General features: G+C 41.1%; 1 protein-coding gene across 1 annotated transcript in view; it reads left to right on the top strand.

Annotated features, from left to right (window-relative positions):
• Positions 1-18,110, top strand: part of MYH9 (myosin heavy chain 9) — a 62,221-nt gene that overhangs the window by 7,170 nt on the left and 36,941 nt on the right. Inside the window, exons 2-6 of the mRNA XM_018564705.1 lie at positions 9,242-9,594; positions 10,831-10,987; positions 16,150-16,177; positions 16,911-17,004; positions 17,122-17,214. Of these exons, the coding sequence (XP_018420207.1) occupies positions 9,262-9,594; positions 10,831-10,987; positions 16,150-16,177; positions 16,911-17,004; positions 17,122-17,214 (705 nt within the window). The 5' untranslated portion in view covers positions 9,242-9,261. The remainder of the gene's footprint in view (positions 1-9,241; positions 9,595-10,830; positions 10,988-16,149; positions 16,178-16,910; positions 17,005-17,121; positions 17,215-18,110) is intronic.

Below are 18,110 nucleotides of genomic sequence, written 5' to 3' on the forward strand. Positions count from 1 at the left end.
GGGGGGGGCACAAGAAAAAAGGAAAGTGGGAAGGAGGGGGCAAATACTTTTGCAAGGCATCTTCTCCCTATGTTGAGAGGATAAGGTCTCATCCCCAAGAGAATGTGGGAGTTTGAGGGGCCCCAGATATCCCCGCCCCTTGGGAAATTTGTGCACTTTCACAATGTAAATCCAGTGTCATGTCTTCCAGCAAATAGGTGTCGGGTCATGACTGACACAGAACCCAAACAATGTTGTCCTGCTACAATGTCAACCCGCATGATGTCTTTGACCAAATAAGGTTTTGACCCAGCCATTTTTTTTCCAAACCATCTCCTGGAATTCCCATTTGCGAATTGCAAGTAATGGTCATACCTCACCTGCCCCATGACAGTATCCCAACACAATTTTTAGCTCCTTTCCTTGGACTTTTCTGCTTGCTTAGCTCCACACCTGCAATTTACCTGTCGAAATACCAACTCAATGTTTGTCACTCATCCCACGTATCCTTTTTTTTTTTCCCCCTGGTTTTATGTGTGGGTTTTTTAAGTACTTTTTTTTTGTCAGGAGACTAGGCGATTCCCCCATAGTTTTAATGAGACCGCTCACAAGTTAAACTGCCCTAATGGACTGTATACTACATTTCAGAGTAGCTTTAGATGGCTATATATAGCCTGCCCTCAAGGCGCTTACAATCAAAGCTCCCTATCTAGCATGCATACATGCACACTAGGGCCAATTTAGACAGAAACCAGTTAACCTACCAGCATGTCTTTGGGGTGTGGGAGGAAATCTGAGCGCATGGAAGACTTGCAAACTCCATGCAGAGAGTGCTGGTTGGTATTGAACTAAGGACCCTAGTCCCTGGTTCCTAGTGCTGCTAGGCAAGGGTGCTAGCTACTATGCTTCCCCAAATGCAAATCATAGTAGCTATACCTCATTTTTATTAAAGTTAAGTTACAAACAGATCTGTGCACAAGCTTGTGATCTTCTTGAGCAATGGTGCAGCATTGTAACACCTGTAAAAAAAAAAAATGTTACAATGAATTATCAATTAAAAATTGTTAAATGGGATGTTGCACTAATCTGCTTCTGCTTTCCGACCAGGTACTGTAGCAGGTCCACAAGTGGGTTAATTAGTCTTCATATTTATAAAATGTTAACTGTCCATTTATTGCCTGTATACCAAATGATACTATTAGATTGATAGAAATCTTGATAAAGTCCAGGATTTTCTTGGTTTCCTGTATATCAAATGCATTGACAGGCAGTTGAGCATGATTGTGTGCAGGAAAGTACCTGGGTCACTTTAACCCAGTAAATCAATATAACTTTCTGAGGAGGAATTTAATGACTTGCATGTAGTCATACTTGTGCTGAGATTATTCTCCGTTAAAGTAGAAGTATACCCTAGAATTACTCTGACCATTAAATGGCCATCTAACACACATACTGTACCTTTTATCAGTCATAGGTCCATGTTTGACATCTGTCCATTCTCCAGTTGTCCAGAAATCGACATTGGAAAATTCCTGCCCATTTACTGGCAACCCCATGCCACTCGTGATGTCACAGAGCCCTCCCCACGCTGTCTACATTTCATGATTACAAAGCTTGACTTGGAAATGCTTACTTTGTGTCCTGATGCTGCTAGTCATAGATATCATGAGGATGAACTTCTACTTTAATAGTAAAGCTACCCATACAGACAAGTCTAATACTAAGGCCTGGTTCACACCTGAACGTTTTGTAGCGCGTTCAACGCTCGACGAACGCTCTACAAAACGCTCAAACATCTAAATCCCATTGTATTAATGGTGTACGAAGTGAAAGATTTCACTTTCTCAAGGTGGTGAGATGGAATTCTCAGGTCTTGTGCTGCACTGAGCAGAGCTGTGGGATGGACTCAACAGGTCCCCTACTACAGGCTGTCTGCAGAAAACTACAGGAGTGGGCGGAGACGAGACCAGTCACCCTGCGCAAGAAGAGAACAGCAGTGAATGGTCTTTATAACCGGGAGCTCCAGCACAGAGGCAAAGTTTCTCACTGAATTACTGCACAGATCAGGAAGAAACACACAAAATATAAGTAAGAATATGTATAACTCGTATTTAGACAGTTGCTTATCCTGTAGTTGAGCTTTAAATATAAATGATACAAGCAATTAGCAGTGCTTTATTAAAAAGTCATGACACATCAAAGTATGTTGTACATAGTCCGCTGCCACCCAAAGTTGTTTTTTTTTTTTTTTTTTTCTCTTCCCTCTCTGATTTGTTCCCTCTGGGGGGCCTCTCCCCGGTGTTGTAATTGTCTAGCACAAGTAATTAGGGATACAGTGTTACAGGAAAATATATAACTGCATCCTGAGGTTCAAGTCTTTTAAGCACTTATTTGTGTTAGCAAAAATTGTGCTTTTGTTGCGCTTTCCCCAGGTCGATGTGCTGCTACTTGGCTTCCACGCACTTCCCTGCTGCTCCATTTACTTGCCGGAGCACTAGACATTTTTTTTTTTCTTCCCACGACACCTGAGGAAAATCACAAAAGCCTGAAGCTGGCCATACAAAAAATAAATTTCCTATGGTCAGATGGGGAGAAAAATCTGCGAGATTCCTCCTTGTACGCTAAACTGCAGATGGAGGAATCTCCTGCTGGGCCAAGCTTTAGTATCTTGCTAGTCGGCCCCACTGCCTGTCAAGGTACCTGGACAATCTGATTGGATGCTGGCATTGTTCAGGTATTTTGAGAGCCATCGGGGCGACTAGCAAGATGCTGAAGCTTGGCCCAGCGGGAGATTCCTCAATCCACACAGTTTAGTGTAGATGGAGGAAGCTCTTACGCTTTTTTCCATCTGACCATAGAAAATCTATAGGTGTATGGCCAGCTTTAGGCTCCTCCTGGAGGAGCCAGCTTATCCTATTTACATTGGGATTTTGTGGTGAGCAAATGGGGCACAGGGGAAGCAAGTAGACAATCTGCTATGCAGCAGTGCTGGTCCTTTCCTAAATGGCAAAGGACAGGTTTGCTATAAAGGAAACCATTACTGAAGACCTTGGAGTTGATCTGTTACAGGAGTAGAGTATGTTCAGTTTGCAAAGTGTCTTCTCACTTGACTTTGTGAATGGGGTGAGGCTGTGTTCACAATTACCCAATCACATGCAAGGAAAATTAAAAAAACACCCCAGGATTTGTGCTTGCTTATGATCTATGATTAAAGTCAACACAACTTCACCCCATTCACTAAACTAAGTGAAACTTTAATTTACTTGAACAGGTAATATTCCAATTAAATCAACCCCAGTATGTAGGCTGCCTTTGCTGACCTCTCCAGGAAATGCTGATTGCCTGACTGTCACTGGAGCAAGCAAGTAAATGGAGAATTCTGACTTTTCTCTGACTATATTTCTCAGTACAGGGGTCATTCATGCCTGGATGCCTAAGCCAAATGTAGCACCATGTTGATTAACTCGCCAAAAACAAATTTGCACACCTAGAATTTTATTTTTTTAAGGACATGGGGCTTTTATTTGGTTTTTTTTTTCATTTTAAAATTTTTTTATATTCTCATCTGATAATTGCGTCTTTAAAATATGGCACTGCAGGTGAACAGCACAGCCTGAAGGTGGCAGTGGTCATCTACCTGCTGAAGGCTTTATTTTTTAGTAAAACCTCCAGTCTGCATGTGATCTGGAACCTTTTTCTGATTGGTTCCCGATAGTCAGCAGGGACCCAGGCTGCCAGTGGCAACAGTGATTAAGAGCCACCAGCTGCACGAAGTGCACTAATGGGGGAATTATTTACAAGGGTTTCTAATCCATGTGGAATGACCGCATACTTGCTTTCACAGTCTCTTGGTGGTGGGTGTTGTGTGTGGGGTTTTTTTTTTTTGAGACCTTCTGTCTAATTCTCCTTTTAAAAGAAATGTTCTGAATGATCACCACTCCTCAAGGTTTGAAAGATACTAGCAGTGCAGCAGCCTCTATTAAAGGCAATTGCATAACTGTTTTTGTTTACTCTAGTTTCTCAGGTACATGCCCCTAGTTTATGAGCTTTCCTAGTGTTCCCCACACCAGTTATGAGTTATTTCCTCTTAGTACTAGTGACAAGCCCTTTCCCTTAAGGCAGAGTTCACATCTCCACGTTGCAGTAACATAAAACACAGTACCTCATGCAATGCATTAGGGCGGCCTATTCATTGTGAATGCACCCCATTGCAGCTAAAACAGTCTGACTGTTTTTTTTGTTTCTTCATTCATGGTAGTGTTGTGCTGCAGCACAGATGCATTGCCTTAGGTCGATGGGGTGCCATTTAAAGTGAACGGCACAATATTGCACCAACGCATGTGTGTTACCACACCATAAAGATGTGAACCCAGCCTAAAACCTGAAGATTGCCATTGCCTTTTTTTTTATTTTGCAAATGCTAGTTGCCTTGCTGTTTAAGGTGCTTTAAGGACCCGTTCACTCCAAGCCGCAAACTATAACTTAAATCCAGTAGTTTTCTCTCTGGTATGGTGACGTTGTGGGTTCTTCTGTTGTCAGGTGGCAATGGGCAGTCCTTACTGCAGCAAAGGAGGATGCTTGCATATTGATGTGTGAGTGCACTGCAGTGCTGTGAGCCTGGGCCAATGTGGTGATGTGGAGCCCCCCAGGGAACGTACCCATGAGAGCCTGAACTCAGGTACTTTTTAATTTGGAAGGTGTTTGGAAGACTCCTCTAAATATCTGGGGCACTTGATGGCAGATACCCTGTTCAAAGTTAAGCGATCCCAGCAAGTACACTAGGCATAGAACACTTACATTTGTGCAAATCTTCAAAATTCAAGCTGAACTTCAGCCACACAGCTAAATACAAATCCATTGCAGAGATGAAAACTGGAGATATTTTGGTTGTCTCTGAAGTCAGTGACCTGGAGCAAGTACAATGTTGGTAAAGTCAGTGAAATTGGAACTCCTGATTTAGTACACTTTGTTTTCCAGGTCAGTGTCTCAAAAGTTAAGATATTGGATTAGCAGGTCTGCCAGGCAACCTGCATTGTCAGGTCATCGGCGGCAGCACATATTTCTATCAGCATAGTGTTCTTGAAGAGAGCCTCCAGTTTTGTCTGGAGAGAGCATATGCTTCATTTAACATGATGCAAAGGAATCTAAAGAATGCAGCTTCAAAACATTTGGTGGTTTAAAAGGTAGTTTGGGGTTTTTTTGTGTGTTTTTGAGAGGAGAGTCTTTACTGTGGAAGAGAAAATCTGTGTCCCACATTTCAGGTAACCTTTTTCCTTTACATACAAAATAGCTGGGGATTGCATAGTTAGCAATTCCAACAACTATTCAACTTTTGTACAGTTACATACACCTTGATAGTGCTGTTTTTTTAAAGTGAATCTTCATGCATGTTTTCTTTGACCATTTCCTATCCTTGAAATTTGTGCAGGATACATAAAAAATACTCTTGATGTCCATGTGGCCATTCCATGGAGGGCTATGTTGTGTCTGCATTAACTGCCTGTGTGCTTTTTTTTGTCAACAGCCCTTATTGAGTGATGATGGTCTTAGTTGTGGCCACGCAAGGTTTGCACTTAGGAATTTTTCCGGTAACATACACTATCACATATGTATCTGTGTTTAGATGATGTGGGTAAATGTAGACTGTTCTTTATTGTGATCTTCATTTGCACTGGAATACCTGGTGATCCTTCCAGTTCCACATCTCCGATTCATTCTGACCATGGCAAGCACGGAAGCAGATCCGTGCTGGTATGGAGCAATTGCGTACGTGTTTTTCTCCTGCTTTAAGATGCAGGGAGCCGTCGATGCTCGCTATGCCACTACCTCCTATATTCTGTCTGCCATGCCCACTGCCCGTGTGTTTTTTGGTGCATTGATGTTGGCATCTGTCAGATCAGCAGAAGGACATAAACTGTTTAGTAGGGATGGAGGAATCTCCTGATGCAACTGTCAAAATACCTGAGCAGTGACTGCACCTGACCATTTTCCACCAGGCTCCTCAGATTTTTCAGTTGAAGGTTGTTGGGCACGAGCTGCCAGACACGGCCACCCACAGAGCAAATTTCAGCCGGTTTTCCAGGCTCGTCAAGATCTAGCTGAAATTGGCTCAGTGTGTAGCCAGCTTTAGGGTTCCCATTCCATTTAGGTGTCTAAAATTTCTTTCTATTAGCCAGCTACAGTTTTTAGACTTTCAAGTCCAGATTTCACTTCCTCACAACCTTGAAAACAATGCAGTTTGTGTTTAGGACTTCCAGTAATTCCCATCTTCCTGCTTGTTTAAATGTGAGCTCAAGTTCTGTGGAAACTTCCAAGAGGAGTGGTGAGCCAGTTAAAGTATGCCCAGCTCTAAACACGCTAGCACAGTGTGCATTTCACCATCAGTGTTGGGGTATGCTTGTGTATAATTGGACAAATGTGTGTAGAAACTGAAACCGTCACCATATGTTTAAAAAAAACAACTTGTATGCAAATCTCTATTTCATCTTTTGTTTCTGTGTTGAAAGGCCCAGCCTGCTCTTACTATCTCCAAAAAAGGCAATTTCAGCTTCGCTTCACTTTCAGGCAGATGCCGGAAATGCTGTAACAAAGTTAATATGTGACTGTCAGTTTGCCAAGTGTTGAAATATTTGCCAAAGAATGTATTGAGTGTAACTTCATCACAAGTGTTGTGTGTTTTTGTTTGTGCCTTTTCCCCTCCAGCACAGATCTGGATTTTTTAGTTTTATGGCTGTAAAGTAGGTTGGACATTAAACATTGTGATTCAACCATTCACAAGAAGTGATGTATACCACCAGCTAATGTGTGCAAGATTTCACCTGTTTGTGTGTGGCATCCCTGGGGTGAGGGGAAGATCGCCTCATTTTCTGTCCAAGACGCAATAGTAAGTAAAAGATCTCTCCAAGGCAAGGTGATATCCCCTCTTACCCTTGTCCCCAGAACAGGTGTTACCATTGGAAAATGTATCCTCCTGTTATGACATATGTTAAATTTCCCATCACTTTCTGTATGACGCAATGGGAGGAATTGATCAAATCTGGAGCAGCTGTGCATGGCAACCAATCGGCATCCACCTTTTGATTTTCAAAGCTTGACTGAAGGGAGAAGCTGGTTGCTATAGGCAACTGCTCCAGATTGTCTGCTCCAGTGTTGATGAATTCCCCCATGGCCCTAGAACAGAAAGAATGATCTGTCCAGCAGGGACGCGGCAATCAAGAACCTTGTAGCCTCTTTATTTTATTTCCCCTCCCAAGTTAGGTGCACATGTGCTAAATGTGTAAGTGTGACACCGCTATATATTACCTTTCAGAGATCACGGCACTCTCCTCTTGACAACGCCCTCATCTGCTGGATTTCTTGGCCTACTTTCCAGTGCCACAATTTAAATTTTCTAAGATGTTAGCTCAGATAAAGGTCATGTGAATCCTGTTCAGTTCTTGGCTTTTTTTTTTTTTCTTCACAAATGTCTCAAATCATGAGACACAATGACACAAATCCAGCTCCTTGCAGCTGACTTTACTTTGTGACTTGCTGCACAGTTGCAATATTGCGGCCCTAGGGAAGAGCAGAACGGGAAATGGTTCCTGCAGCAGACTAATAACATTCTCCGGCTAGACAAGGTCACTGACTGGAGCTCTAAGGCTGCGTTGTAATGATAAGATATATATTATACTGTTGCTGTATATTGTGACATGAGGGATGTACTCATGACTTAAAATTGCCTCCTGACAAAGAGGTCTGACTGATAGGCTCCTCAGTGGCACAATTGTGTGTCCACACCTGGGGGAGGTTGAGCACTATGAGTTTAGTACAACACATTGCTCCAGGGGGCTCGCTCACAAAATACTTTTTTCAAAACGCAGTTAAGGAAATGTGTTCACGCCAGGTGCGTTATGGAGGTGAGCATTAGAAAGATTAGTGCTTGCAAGTTGATTGGTACGTTTAATTTTCCTATTCCAGTAAGGTTAGTTAAGATGTACCTAAACACCTGCTTATCCATTGTGTCAGTAGCCGTAGGCCTTTTGTGAACATATGTTTAAGGGCATATTTTTTTTTTTTCCCTCTTTCATATTTTTCCAGTCTATACATTTAAAAAAACCTGATTTGTATGTGCAGTTTGTCATTTTATATGTACCTAAAATCAGTCATAGCTGCTTCTGCACAGTATTGCATAGTGGTTGTCCTTTTTCGGCTTCCTAAAATACACTTCCTAGGAGCCGTTTCATTGAAAACTATGCACTTTGGTTGATCTATTATTGGAGTTGTTGTTAATGGAATCCTATGTGGAGTTTGTTTTCTAAACATGCTAATTGCCTGGCTGTTTTAATGGATTTAGTACTTTGAGACACTGCCCTGGTACAAGTATGCAGATCAGGAGTTCTGCCTGTGCTCTGATTTTCTAATCTGCATATGTTTTCGATCAGTGACCAGAGAAAGTACTGGTGCCAGAGAAACAAGCCAACTGGTGTTGTTGGGAGGTCAGCAATCGCAGACCCCATATTACTATCAATATTGGTTTGCACTAGAGAGCTAAGCAGAGTTTTTATAAATGGGTTTGCTGCCTTTCCTAGCAATTTTACATTAATACTCTTGATTTAATACAGATAAAACTTTTAAATAGGCATGTGAAATACTGAAGTTGCATCTAAAATTACTGTAAGGTAAACATGGGCAATATAGACTGTGCTTGCTGAAAATACACGAGTTTGCCATTTAAAGTGGACCCTTACACTCAAAAAATCTAATTCTACCAATGCATCTCTCTATGTATGATTAATAGTAAGATACTTGTCGTGTAAAATGCTGTGATTTGTAAATACTTCTGCTGGCTGAGCGTTCACTTCCTGTTTTGAACGGGCATAGTTACTTCAGTTTGGCAATGCACACTGGGATTGCCTTGTCATCAGCAGAGCACTGCTGGTAAATCTCATCAGTAATCTCCAGGGAAAGGCATTTTTTCCCCCCCTGAGATGTGCATGATCACATGTCTAATCATATGTGCAAGAAATCCAGGAAGTAAAAGGAGAGCTTGTAATCTGCCCTTAGTAAAATGGCCGATTGTCAAAACACTAGATAAGAAAAGACAAATAAGATATGCAAAGGATACAAAGCCGGCAATTATCTAGAAGTATCTGTATGTTGTCATTAAACATTTCTAAAGGTGTGCTTGTTACTTTTAAAGATATGGGTAAAGGTCCACTTTAACAACAATGGGTATATAAGTAATAGAGTTCTTACACTATTTTTTTTTTTTTTTTTGTAGGTCCGCTGTCCTGAAAAATCATGGCGCAAAAAGATGCAGACAAGTACCTTTATGTGGATCGTAATCTCATTAACAATCCCTTGGCCCAGGCAGACTGGGCAGCAAAAAAACAAGTATGGATACCCTCAGAAAAGCACGGTTTCGAAGCAGCCAGTCTGAAAGAAGAGTCTGGTGATGAGGTGATTGTTGAACTAGCGGAGAATGGTAAAAAGGTCAAAGTAAATAAAGATGACGTCCAAAAGATGAACCCCCCCAAGTTCGCTAAAGTTGAAGACATGGCAGAGCTGACATGTTTGAATGAAGCATCCGTCCTGCACAATCTGAAGGAGAGATACTATTCTGGGTTAATATATGTAAGTAAACATTTTAATCGCTTTATTATAAAGACACACAATGCCTTTTGACCAACTTTTTTTTTTTTTTTTTTAAATTCTACAGCTTAAAACAAATGCCAATAAATGATTTTTACTGTTAACTACATGACTGCCATGAACAATGTTAAGTAACTTGGGATTAATTTCATATCTGACTGTGAATATCAGATATCTCTATCTTGTATGCATAACACACGCATGTATGCTAGCTTAAGGGGTAGGGTTCAAATGTAGCGGAGCAGACGTAAATAACTAACTCCATTATTTAAATAAAATGCTTTTTAAAATACCTATTTGGCCTCCAGGGTATCACTTGCCTGTTTGCCTTGACTGTTCAAAGGATGGAGTCACTGTTCGGCTGAGAGTTTCCCACCTAGTTTAATCAACTTTCAAATCTATTTTTGTGGAGACGGGTTTTGCCCACAGGGCCGTCTATGGCTCAAATTTCAGCACGAATTGGCCAAAATTCCAGTCGTTTATGGCTATCTTTAGGATTTCATGCTGTGTGTGCCACACTAAGCATTGTTTAAAAGGCTTCGTGGTTAAAGTTAAGCCTCAGAGTGTAAAAAAACACCTGTGTATATTGTCCCTAAAGGTGTTTTCTACAGATCTTTTGATCAAGTTTATACAGAGATATCATGCAAGGGAGTAACTGTAGTCCTCCGCAGTCACTATAGGTTGTGAGAACACAGCCGGTTGTTTTTTTAACTGCTTTTAACTGTAGTTCATTGTATTAAGGTGCCCATACACCTTACGACCATCGCAAGACTTTTGTCTTGCGATGGTCGTAAGCTTATTAAAACCTCGTACGATCTGCCAATCTTCGACGGGCAGATCGTACTTGCGATCATCGAAAACCCGATGACCGCAATGCAGAACGGGCAGTGTGCGCGTGCGCACACCGGCCCGTTCCGCAGCTGTCGAACGAGCAGGCTCGAAAACCCGCCGAGAATCGTACGATTGTCGGCGGGTTTTCGAGCATGCTCGTTCGACAAAAGACGTGCGACCGTACAGTAGAAACGGTCGCACGTCTTCGTTCACACTGCTCGATTCTCGTACGATCGCGGGATTTCCCGCGATTCTCGTACGAGAATCAAGCAGTGTATGGGCACCTTTTAGCCTTTCCTAGAACGACCTAATCTGGGGGGATGTTTACATGGCTTCTGTTATTTAAACTGAACTTTTCCCCCTTTTTTTTTTTTTATATATCCATAGACTTATTCTGGTTTGTTTTGTGTGGTAATAAACCCATACAAGAACTTTCCAATTTACTCTGAAGAAATTGTGGAAATGTACAAAGGCAAAAAGAGGCATGAAATGCCACCCCACATTTATGCAATCACAGATAATGCATATCGGAGTATGATGCAAGGTATGTTTACAGCCTTTAATTACATTTGTCTGATGCACTGCTTTCTGCTTTTCTGGAAGATGTTAAAATAAGCTCTAAGTGGAGCAAAAAGCTAGCGCAAACCAAGCACTAGCTTATGTTTTTGACAAATTACCAGACAGGTAAATGGAAACTCTCCAACTGCAACACAGGCAGGAAGAGATGGAAGATGAGTTATTGTAGACATCGCACCAAATGCAGACCAGATCTGCATGAGTTTCTGCACACGCAGTGCAGTGTTATACTGCGTTGTTAATGCGTTCTGGGCCGTTTTTTGTTTAGTTTAGAATGGGCTTTCAGTGCGTTCCAGGGCGTTTTTGATGTGTTTACATGCATTCCAGAGCAGGTAAAATAGGGCTTGCTGCAGTTTTTTTACATGCTCTGGAACTGAACGCTGCGGCCCAAAATACCATTGGAATACATCGGACGCAGTTTTGATCCGGTCTGTAACTGCTCTACTCCTGGAACACACTTGGTGTGAACAAGGCCTTAAGGTGGGGAGAGTGTGTTGCAAAGTGCTGAGTGCAGATGGGATGTGTGTAAAGGTGCCCATACACCTTACGATTATCGTATGTGATTGCGTTTTTTCGTCTGATAATCGCTCTACACTGCTAATGCGCAAACAAAAATACGTGCGGTGGATTACCGCAATTCGTCCAGGTGCCTTTCTTTAATTGCGGCTAATTGAACCTTGCGACAATCGGGGCATAATGGGACCACCGTACCACAATCGTACGACACGTACATACACCTTATCGGACGACACTTTTCGTCCGATAAGGTGTATGGCCACCTTAAGAGATGTAGATGTCTGGATCAGGGTCTGGCACTAGTGAGTGAACAGTATGCATACTTGGGGAATAGTTAGTGTAGCAGTGCCAAACTTTAGCAGGGTTCAGGTTAGAGGAGGCACATGTGCTTTTGTGCTATATTCATTCTTGGCTGCAGAATTCTGTAGCACTGAAAGGGAAATGTGCCTAATTAACCTACAAGAAGTAAACCTCACCTGTTCTGTGAGCAGCTTTATGGGGCCAGTCAGTGATCTGGGCTCTGCCCTATGCACTGAGCACCAACAGGAATCACTGGCAGAAGCCCCAGTTAAAAGGTTTCTGTTTTTTAATATATAATAGGAAGTTTTTATGGTTGGAGCAAGTAATGAACTTTAACCATTAGTTGCAGCTTTCTGTCACCCTAGAAAAGCTGCTATTGTGGCGGTGCTATAGAAATACAGGACCTATGTCTGAATAGCAGGAAATCAGGTTAAGTTTATTGCTGAATGATGGATGCACCGCTCCTATTTCCTAGCATAGTTAAACCCCATACCTGCACTATTAAACACCAGGCATGCAGGTGCCAGCATGTTTTTGTAAACAAAGTATGAATACACTCTTTTAATAATTATTTATAAAAAAAAGTTTATAAACTTAAAGCTTGTTGTTTTTAAAAGTTTATATAAAATCAAACCAACCTGTGTGAAAACACCTTTAATTGGGCCTGGCCTTGAACTGTACTTTGTTAGTACTGTTCTTTAAAGTAATAAGCCCAAAACCAAACATTTTATATATTGCAGCTTACCAGTCCGAGGTATCATAGCTGCAATAATAGTCTCTCCAGGCTAAGGGTGCCCATACATTGTGAGAATTGCTGGTTTGGAGGAACCCTGCCAGTTGGCATCCCTCGATCAGCTGATCGATTTTATCGACGGGTAGTATTAGGAAAATCTCCAACTGCAAAACACTCCGTCATGTTTCCTAAATCTCTGTACCTTGGTATTTAGAATGCAAGATCTGTCCCCTGCACTCCTCCTTTCAGCATTTATAACCGGTAGCAAATGTGGTGCTCGTAGTGAAGGACATGGATGGCACCGTGTGTGTTCAAGCTTAAAGTAGATCACCAGCACTCTATAGTTTCAAATCTTAGTGTTCATTTATTGATGTATAGCATCATATGTATCAAATAGCCAACGTTTCGGGGCCACGCAGGGTCCCTACATCAAAGTGACCGTGTAGGTAACTGTCGCCCTGATGAAGGCCTTGAAACCCTGCGCGGCCCCAAAACATTGGCTATTTGATATGTGACGCTATATATCAATAAAATGAACACTAAGATTTGTAACAATAACTTTTGAGTACTGGTGATCAGCTAATTTTCTGTACCTTGGTAGGGTATGGTCATGGTTGGTAGGGAAATTCTGTAGGAGCCAAAGCATTGCACCCACAATCCACTGATTGTGGTTACAATGTGTTACTGGCTCCGGTGAGGCAAAAAAAAGGCTTCTGGTAGAATGGGACCACATAAATATAAAGTGAGTGTTCTCCCAAATTTGGCTGTAAAAATGAAATGCAAAATATGCAGTAGGGTCTTAAAGAAATAAACTTTTTTTTTTTTTTTTTTTAAAAGGCTGTAGTTCTGAGCACTTCTCTTCAGAGCTGTGAGATCCCTGTCACACTGACCAGGGGAGTAACTGACTGATTAATCGGTGCTGAATTGGCTTCAGCGGAGTGAAGAAGTTAGATTAGTAGGGGTCTAATAGACCCTGATGTCTCAAAGAGAACCTGTCATCTGCACTATGCGATCAAACAGGGGGATTATCAGCTCCCTTGTGATTTCAATTAAATAAAAAAAGGTACAAATATCTTGTTTCAATAAAAAAAAACAAGTTTACTATCCCACGTACACAGACATACAAATGCATAAAGGTGCACATGCTTAAGAAAATGTTGGGTGTTCCCATACATGGCGGCGTAAAGCTGGCCATACACTTTACAACCCTCGCAAGACTTTGGTCTTGCGAGGGTTGTAATTAAAAAAACGTACGATCTGCCCATGGGCAGGCAGATCGTACTTGCGACCATCGCAAGCCCGCCCCCCTGAGTGACGGGCTTCCGATGACTGTGCGCAAACCGGCCCGTTCGGCAGTTGTCGAACAAGCACGCCACTAATACGAGTCTCGGCAAATTTTCCAGCCTGCTTGTTCGACGGAAGACGTGCGATCGTACAGTAGAAACAGTCGCATGCCTTCCATACACTTTGCGATTATCCTACGATCACTGGATTTCCCGCGATTATTGTACGATCGTACAGTGTATGGGCACCTTTAGATGTGAGGGAGTATGGTTTCTTTTGCAATTGTTGGTTAAATCTAAAATGTTGAGCTGTAAATACTTTTTATGGAAGCTTTTAGGTACCATAGTTTTTTGCAGCTTTGTGATTGTACCGGATTATGAAGCTTGACCTATTTTATATCTATTTACTTGATACAACTTTATCTTCTATATTTCACCAAGAAGATGGGAATTGTATGGTTTGTCTGCACTAAAATTATTTTGAGTGCTTGTCAGTAGCACAAATGTGTTCCATTAAAATGCAACTATCACTATTTGATCTACAGCATCTCTGTATCCCAAAAATGTTTTGGGGTTTAATGTGCATTTTGTGTGCGCACAGCAAAGGGAAAATACGGCTTTATTAGGAACAGGGTGAAAGGTTACTGCAAGCCAGGGAACTAGCATTTTAGAAGCAGGGCACTAGTGGGATCCATATTTTTCTGAAAATGACACAATTGATTTTAAGCTCCAATTGTACCCCATATACCATAAGTGAAATTTTAACACGCATGAAATGTTTGTGGATCACATTGTTGCTTGGGTAGTAACTTTTTTGGTTTTAGAGTTGCTTGTCAGATTGAGCACTGATCTGTGGTCTGTAGTGGAGGGTTATTTATGGCATGTGAAGGGTAAGGGGAGGCAGTTGGGAGGAAATGGTTTTTCTGATGGATACCAGGGATTAGTGTCCCTATCCTTTATCACCACCCCTTCCTCTCCCACCACACTTTTTTTTTATACTTGCTTACTACCCTGCTCCTCTGTGATATTAACTGTGAGCTCACTGTGCAGCCTAAAGGGTTGATAAACCAGCTTCCCATAAAAGTGGAGGCCACGTTGTGCTTGCCCCGGGTTACCATTTTGCAAATTTATGAATGCTAGACAATAGCCTCTAGTGACAATGTCGGAGTACTCTGGTTATAGGTAATCCATTATAAGTGTTTATTCACACGGGCATGCAGAGCTGTAGACAGTGCAGATCAGTGTGTCTGTTTTATGGTTTGTTGTGGACTGCACATATAAATGACAGGCTCACTTTCCAGCTGTTTGCATGCAATTACTTAAGGAGCGATTACCTGCAGCTAGTGATAGATGAGTTGCTCTAGACCAAGACCCGCTCATCTGTCCCTAGTTGCAGGCAATCTCTCCTTAAGTGGTTACATAAGAACAGCCTGTCTGAGTTGTACTGGCTTCCTTTCTGCAATTGATTGCAAACATAGGGCAGTACCTGCTCCAAAACTATGCTGATTTGATCAGTGTACAGCTTTGCCCACCCATGTAAATGAAGCCCAACTGTGCAAATGCAGAAAATGGGTGCTAAAAGGACAGGTCTAAAAGGACAGGTCTATTTATCTGTTTAATGTAAAACATTTGTGTTCTTTAGAACTGCTAGTTATGCCACAGCATACATTTGAATGGTTGATGATTTTTTTGACTGAAATATTGCGTGTGTGCCTGTTTAATAAGACATAGCGGAAGCTGAGATCAACTAGAATGAGTCAGCTTAGAACTTGCATCACCGTAGTACAGCTTCATCTTTCTTCCTTTTATGGCTCATACTGTGAAGGGAGGTGGGGCGGACTTCCTGTGCTTGTCTATACCACAGTCTTCTGGCATTGCTGTAATCGTCCTCTGCTAACTTATTGCAGCAAATCTTTGAAAGATGCATTGAAGTGCAGTATCGCATCTGTTTTCACTAAGTATACAAGCTAAGTATAAGTATACAAACAGGTAAAATACATCTTGATATGATAGACTAATAAGAGGAAACCTTTTATATTTTTAAACCTCTTGAAATAAAGAACAGCGACAGAACCTTTAGCGTCAGATGGTTGTAGAGCTGTTATTAATATCCTCATTGTTTGCAGCTGTGGTATGTCAACAGTTTTTTTAAATATAACATATTACGGGTACATTCTATCCTCTTCCTGCTTGAAAAATTTACTTTCAGAAGCCTATTTAATTTGACATTTAGGTTGATTTAAAAAAAGATTTGTTTGGTGACAAAATATAAAATTTTGAATGTTTCTTTCCTTCCAGATAGAGAAGATCAATCCATTCTTTGCACGTAAGTATATGTCCTATATTGTCTGTGGGCTTAATGTTAAAGGAAATATGTAAAATACATTTAACGAATTGGCATTTATATTACACCTAAATACGCCAGATAGGCCAGCTTCAGCCTTGCACATGTGCATTGCAGTGCCTTTCACGTTAATATACACAGTTCAGATATTGGATTAAATGTTACTGTATTGTAGCACTTCACAAAATGCTAGCGTTATCCATAGATGTATCCCACTGTTGGGAGCTTATAGGTTTGTATCCTTAGTGCAAGCATTTATTCCTACACCTTGAAAACCAGTCTATGGAGTAGGAGGGAATTTTAAAACATTTTTTTTCCTTTGTGCTGGACCTTGTTTCAAATTGAATTTGTTTTCTCAGAGCCAGAGAACAGTCATAATATGTTGGCACAATTGGTCAGTGAAATGCTAAATTACATTAAGCTGTATTAGCAATAGTCAGGTTTAGGAATAGTCAGGTTATCGTGTAAGCCTTATCCATTTCTGGTAAAACTGATGGCACTGTGGGTAGAAGCTTTCTAACACAACTGTGATGAAGTAATATTTGTATGCCTAATGCTTAAAAAAAAAAAAAAAAATAATCACCAGAAAGTGATGGAGTATACTAATTTTTGAGCAAAAATGTTGTTTTTTAAGTGACGCATTTTTGACTTGGCCTATAAAAATGCTTGCTGAAGTGACGCTGAATATTTTATTGTGCACATTTTTTTTTTCTAGTGGAGAATCTGGTGCTGGCAAAACAGAAAATACTAAGAAAGTAATCCAGTATCTGGCTTATGTTGCAACCTCACACAAATCCAAAAAAGATCAGGTTGGTATGAGGGGCACTGCAAAAACAAGGTTTTAGGCCTATGTAAACTACCTTTTATTGCATTTTGTAGTGACTGATTTCTGTTTGTTTATAATTTTACAAATGTTTTTGTTTCAGGGGGAGCTGGAGAGGCAGCTGCTGCAAGCTAATCCAATTCTTGAAGCCTTTGGAAATGCCAAGACTGTTAAAAATGACAACTCTTCCCGTTTTGTAAGTAAGCTTGCTGACTTTTGAAGTTGTGAAGCGAATTGGATCATGCAAAAGCATATTCCCTGCAGTATCTCTTGAGGCCACTCAGACAAAAATACTTTGGAGCTCTAATTAGAAAAAAACCCCCTGTAAATGTGTTCTGACTAGCTCCTTTTGCTGTTCCTGGATAGAGTTTACTGTTGGACCCCAGTAATGTTACTATGTAGCCATAGACACTGAGTAATGGCAACTCTAGGATCAGGGTTAGACTCGGTTCACACCTAGGTGTTGCAGAACACATGTCAAACGTGCATTTTTAAGCATGTTCGTAAACTCACTTGCGTTGACATTAGTTAATGGCACCCCTGCCAGAAGTATGTTTGCTCCCTGTTTGCATGTGTTCAAATGCTTAATGCATGTCACAGATTTTGCTACATGCACTACTTTTTGGAAGGGTGGCAAACATGGAGATTAAATGTATGCGACACGAACATAACTCTAGGTGTGAACTGAGCCTAAGACTATGGAGTAGCTATAGAAGTTCTAACGGCGTGCTTCTTAAAAGGGAAAGCCTTGCAGTGTTAGAGATTTTGCTGTACTGCTCTTAAAGGGTAAGTCCACTTTCCCAAGTGAATTTTGGAAAATGGAATTACCCCCTCCATGCCAGTGGACTTGCCCTTTAAAGTGCAAGTGACTTATTGAAATCTGGTGACTTATTGAAAAAAACAATCCCCCCACCCCATGTGGCTGACATCTTGGTTTGGCAACTGTTAGGTGGAATCATTGTAGTAGCTAATCTGCTCTTTCTACCTCTAGTGGTGTGATTTTTTTGTTTTTTGTTTTTTTAACTTTAATCTCTATTTCATAAACCTTGGGGGAAGAATACATGTAAAAGTTTAATCCACCATAAATAACAG

The sequence above is a fragment of the Nanorana parkeri genome, unplaced genomic scaffold (assembly GCF_000935625.1).
Source record: "Nanorana parkeri isolate BGI_ZX_2015 unplaced genomic scaffold, ASM93562v1 scaffold774, whole genome shotgun sequence".
Classification (NCBI taxonomy): Eukaryota; Metazoa; Chordata; class Amphibia; order Anura; family Dicroglossidae; genus Nanorana; species Nanorana parkeri.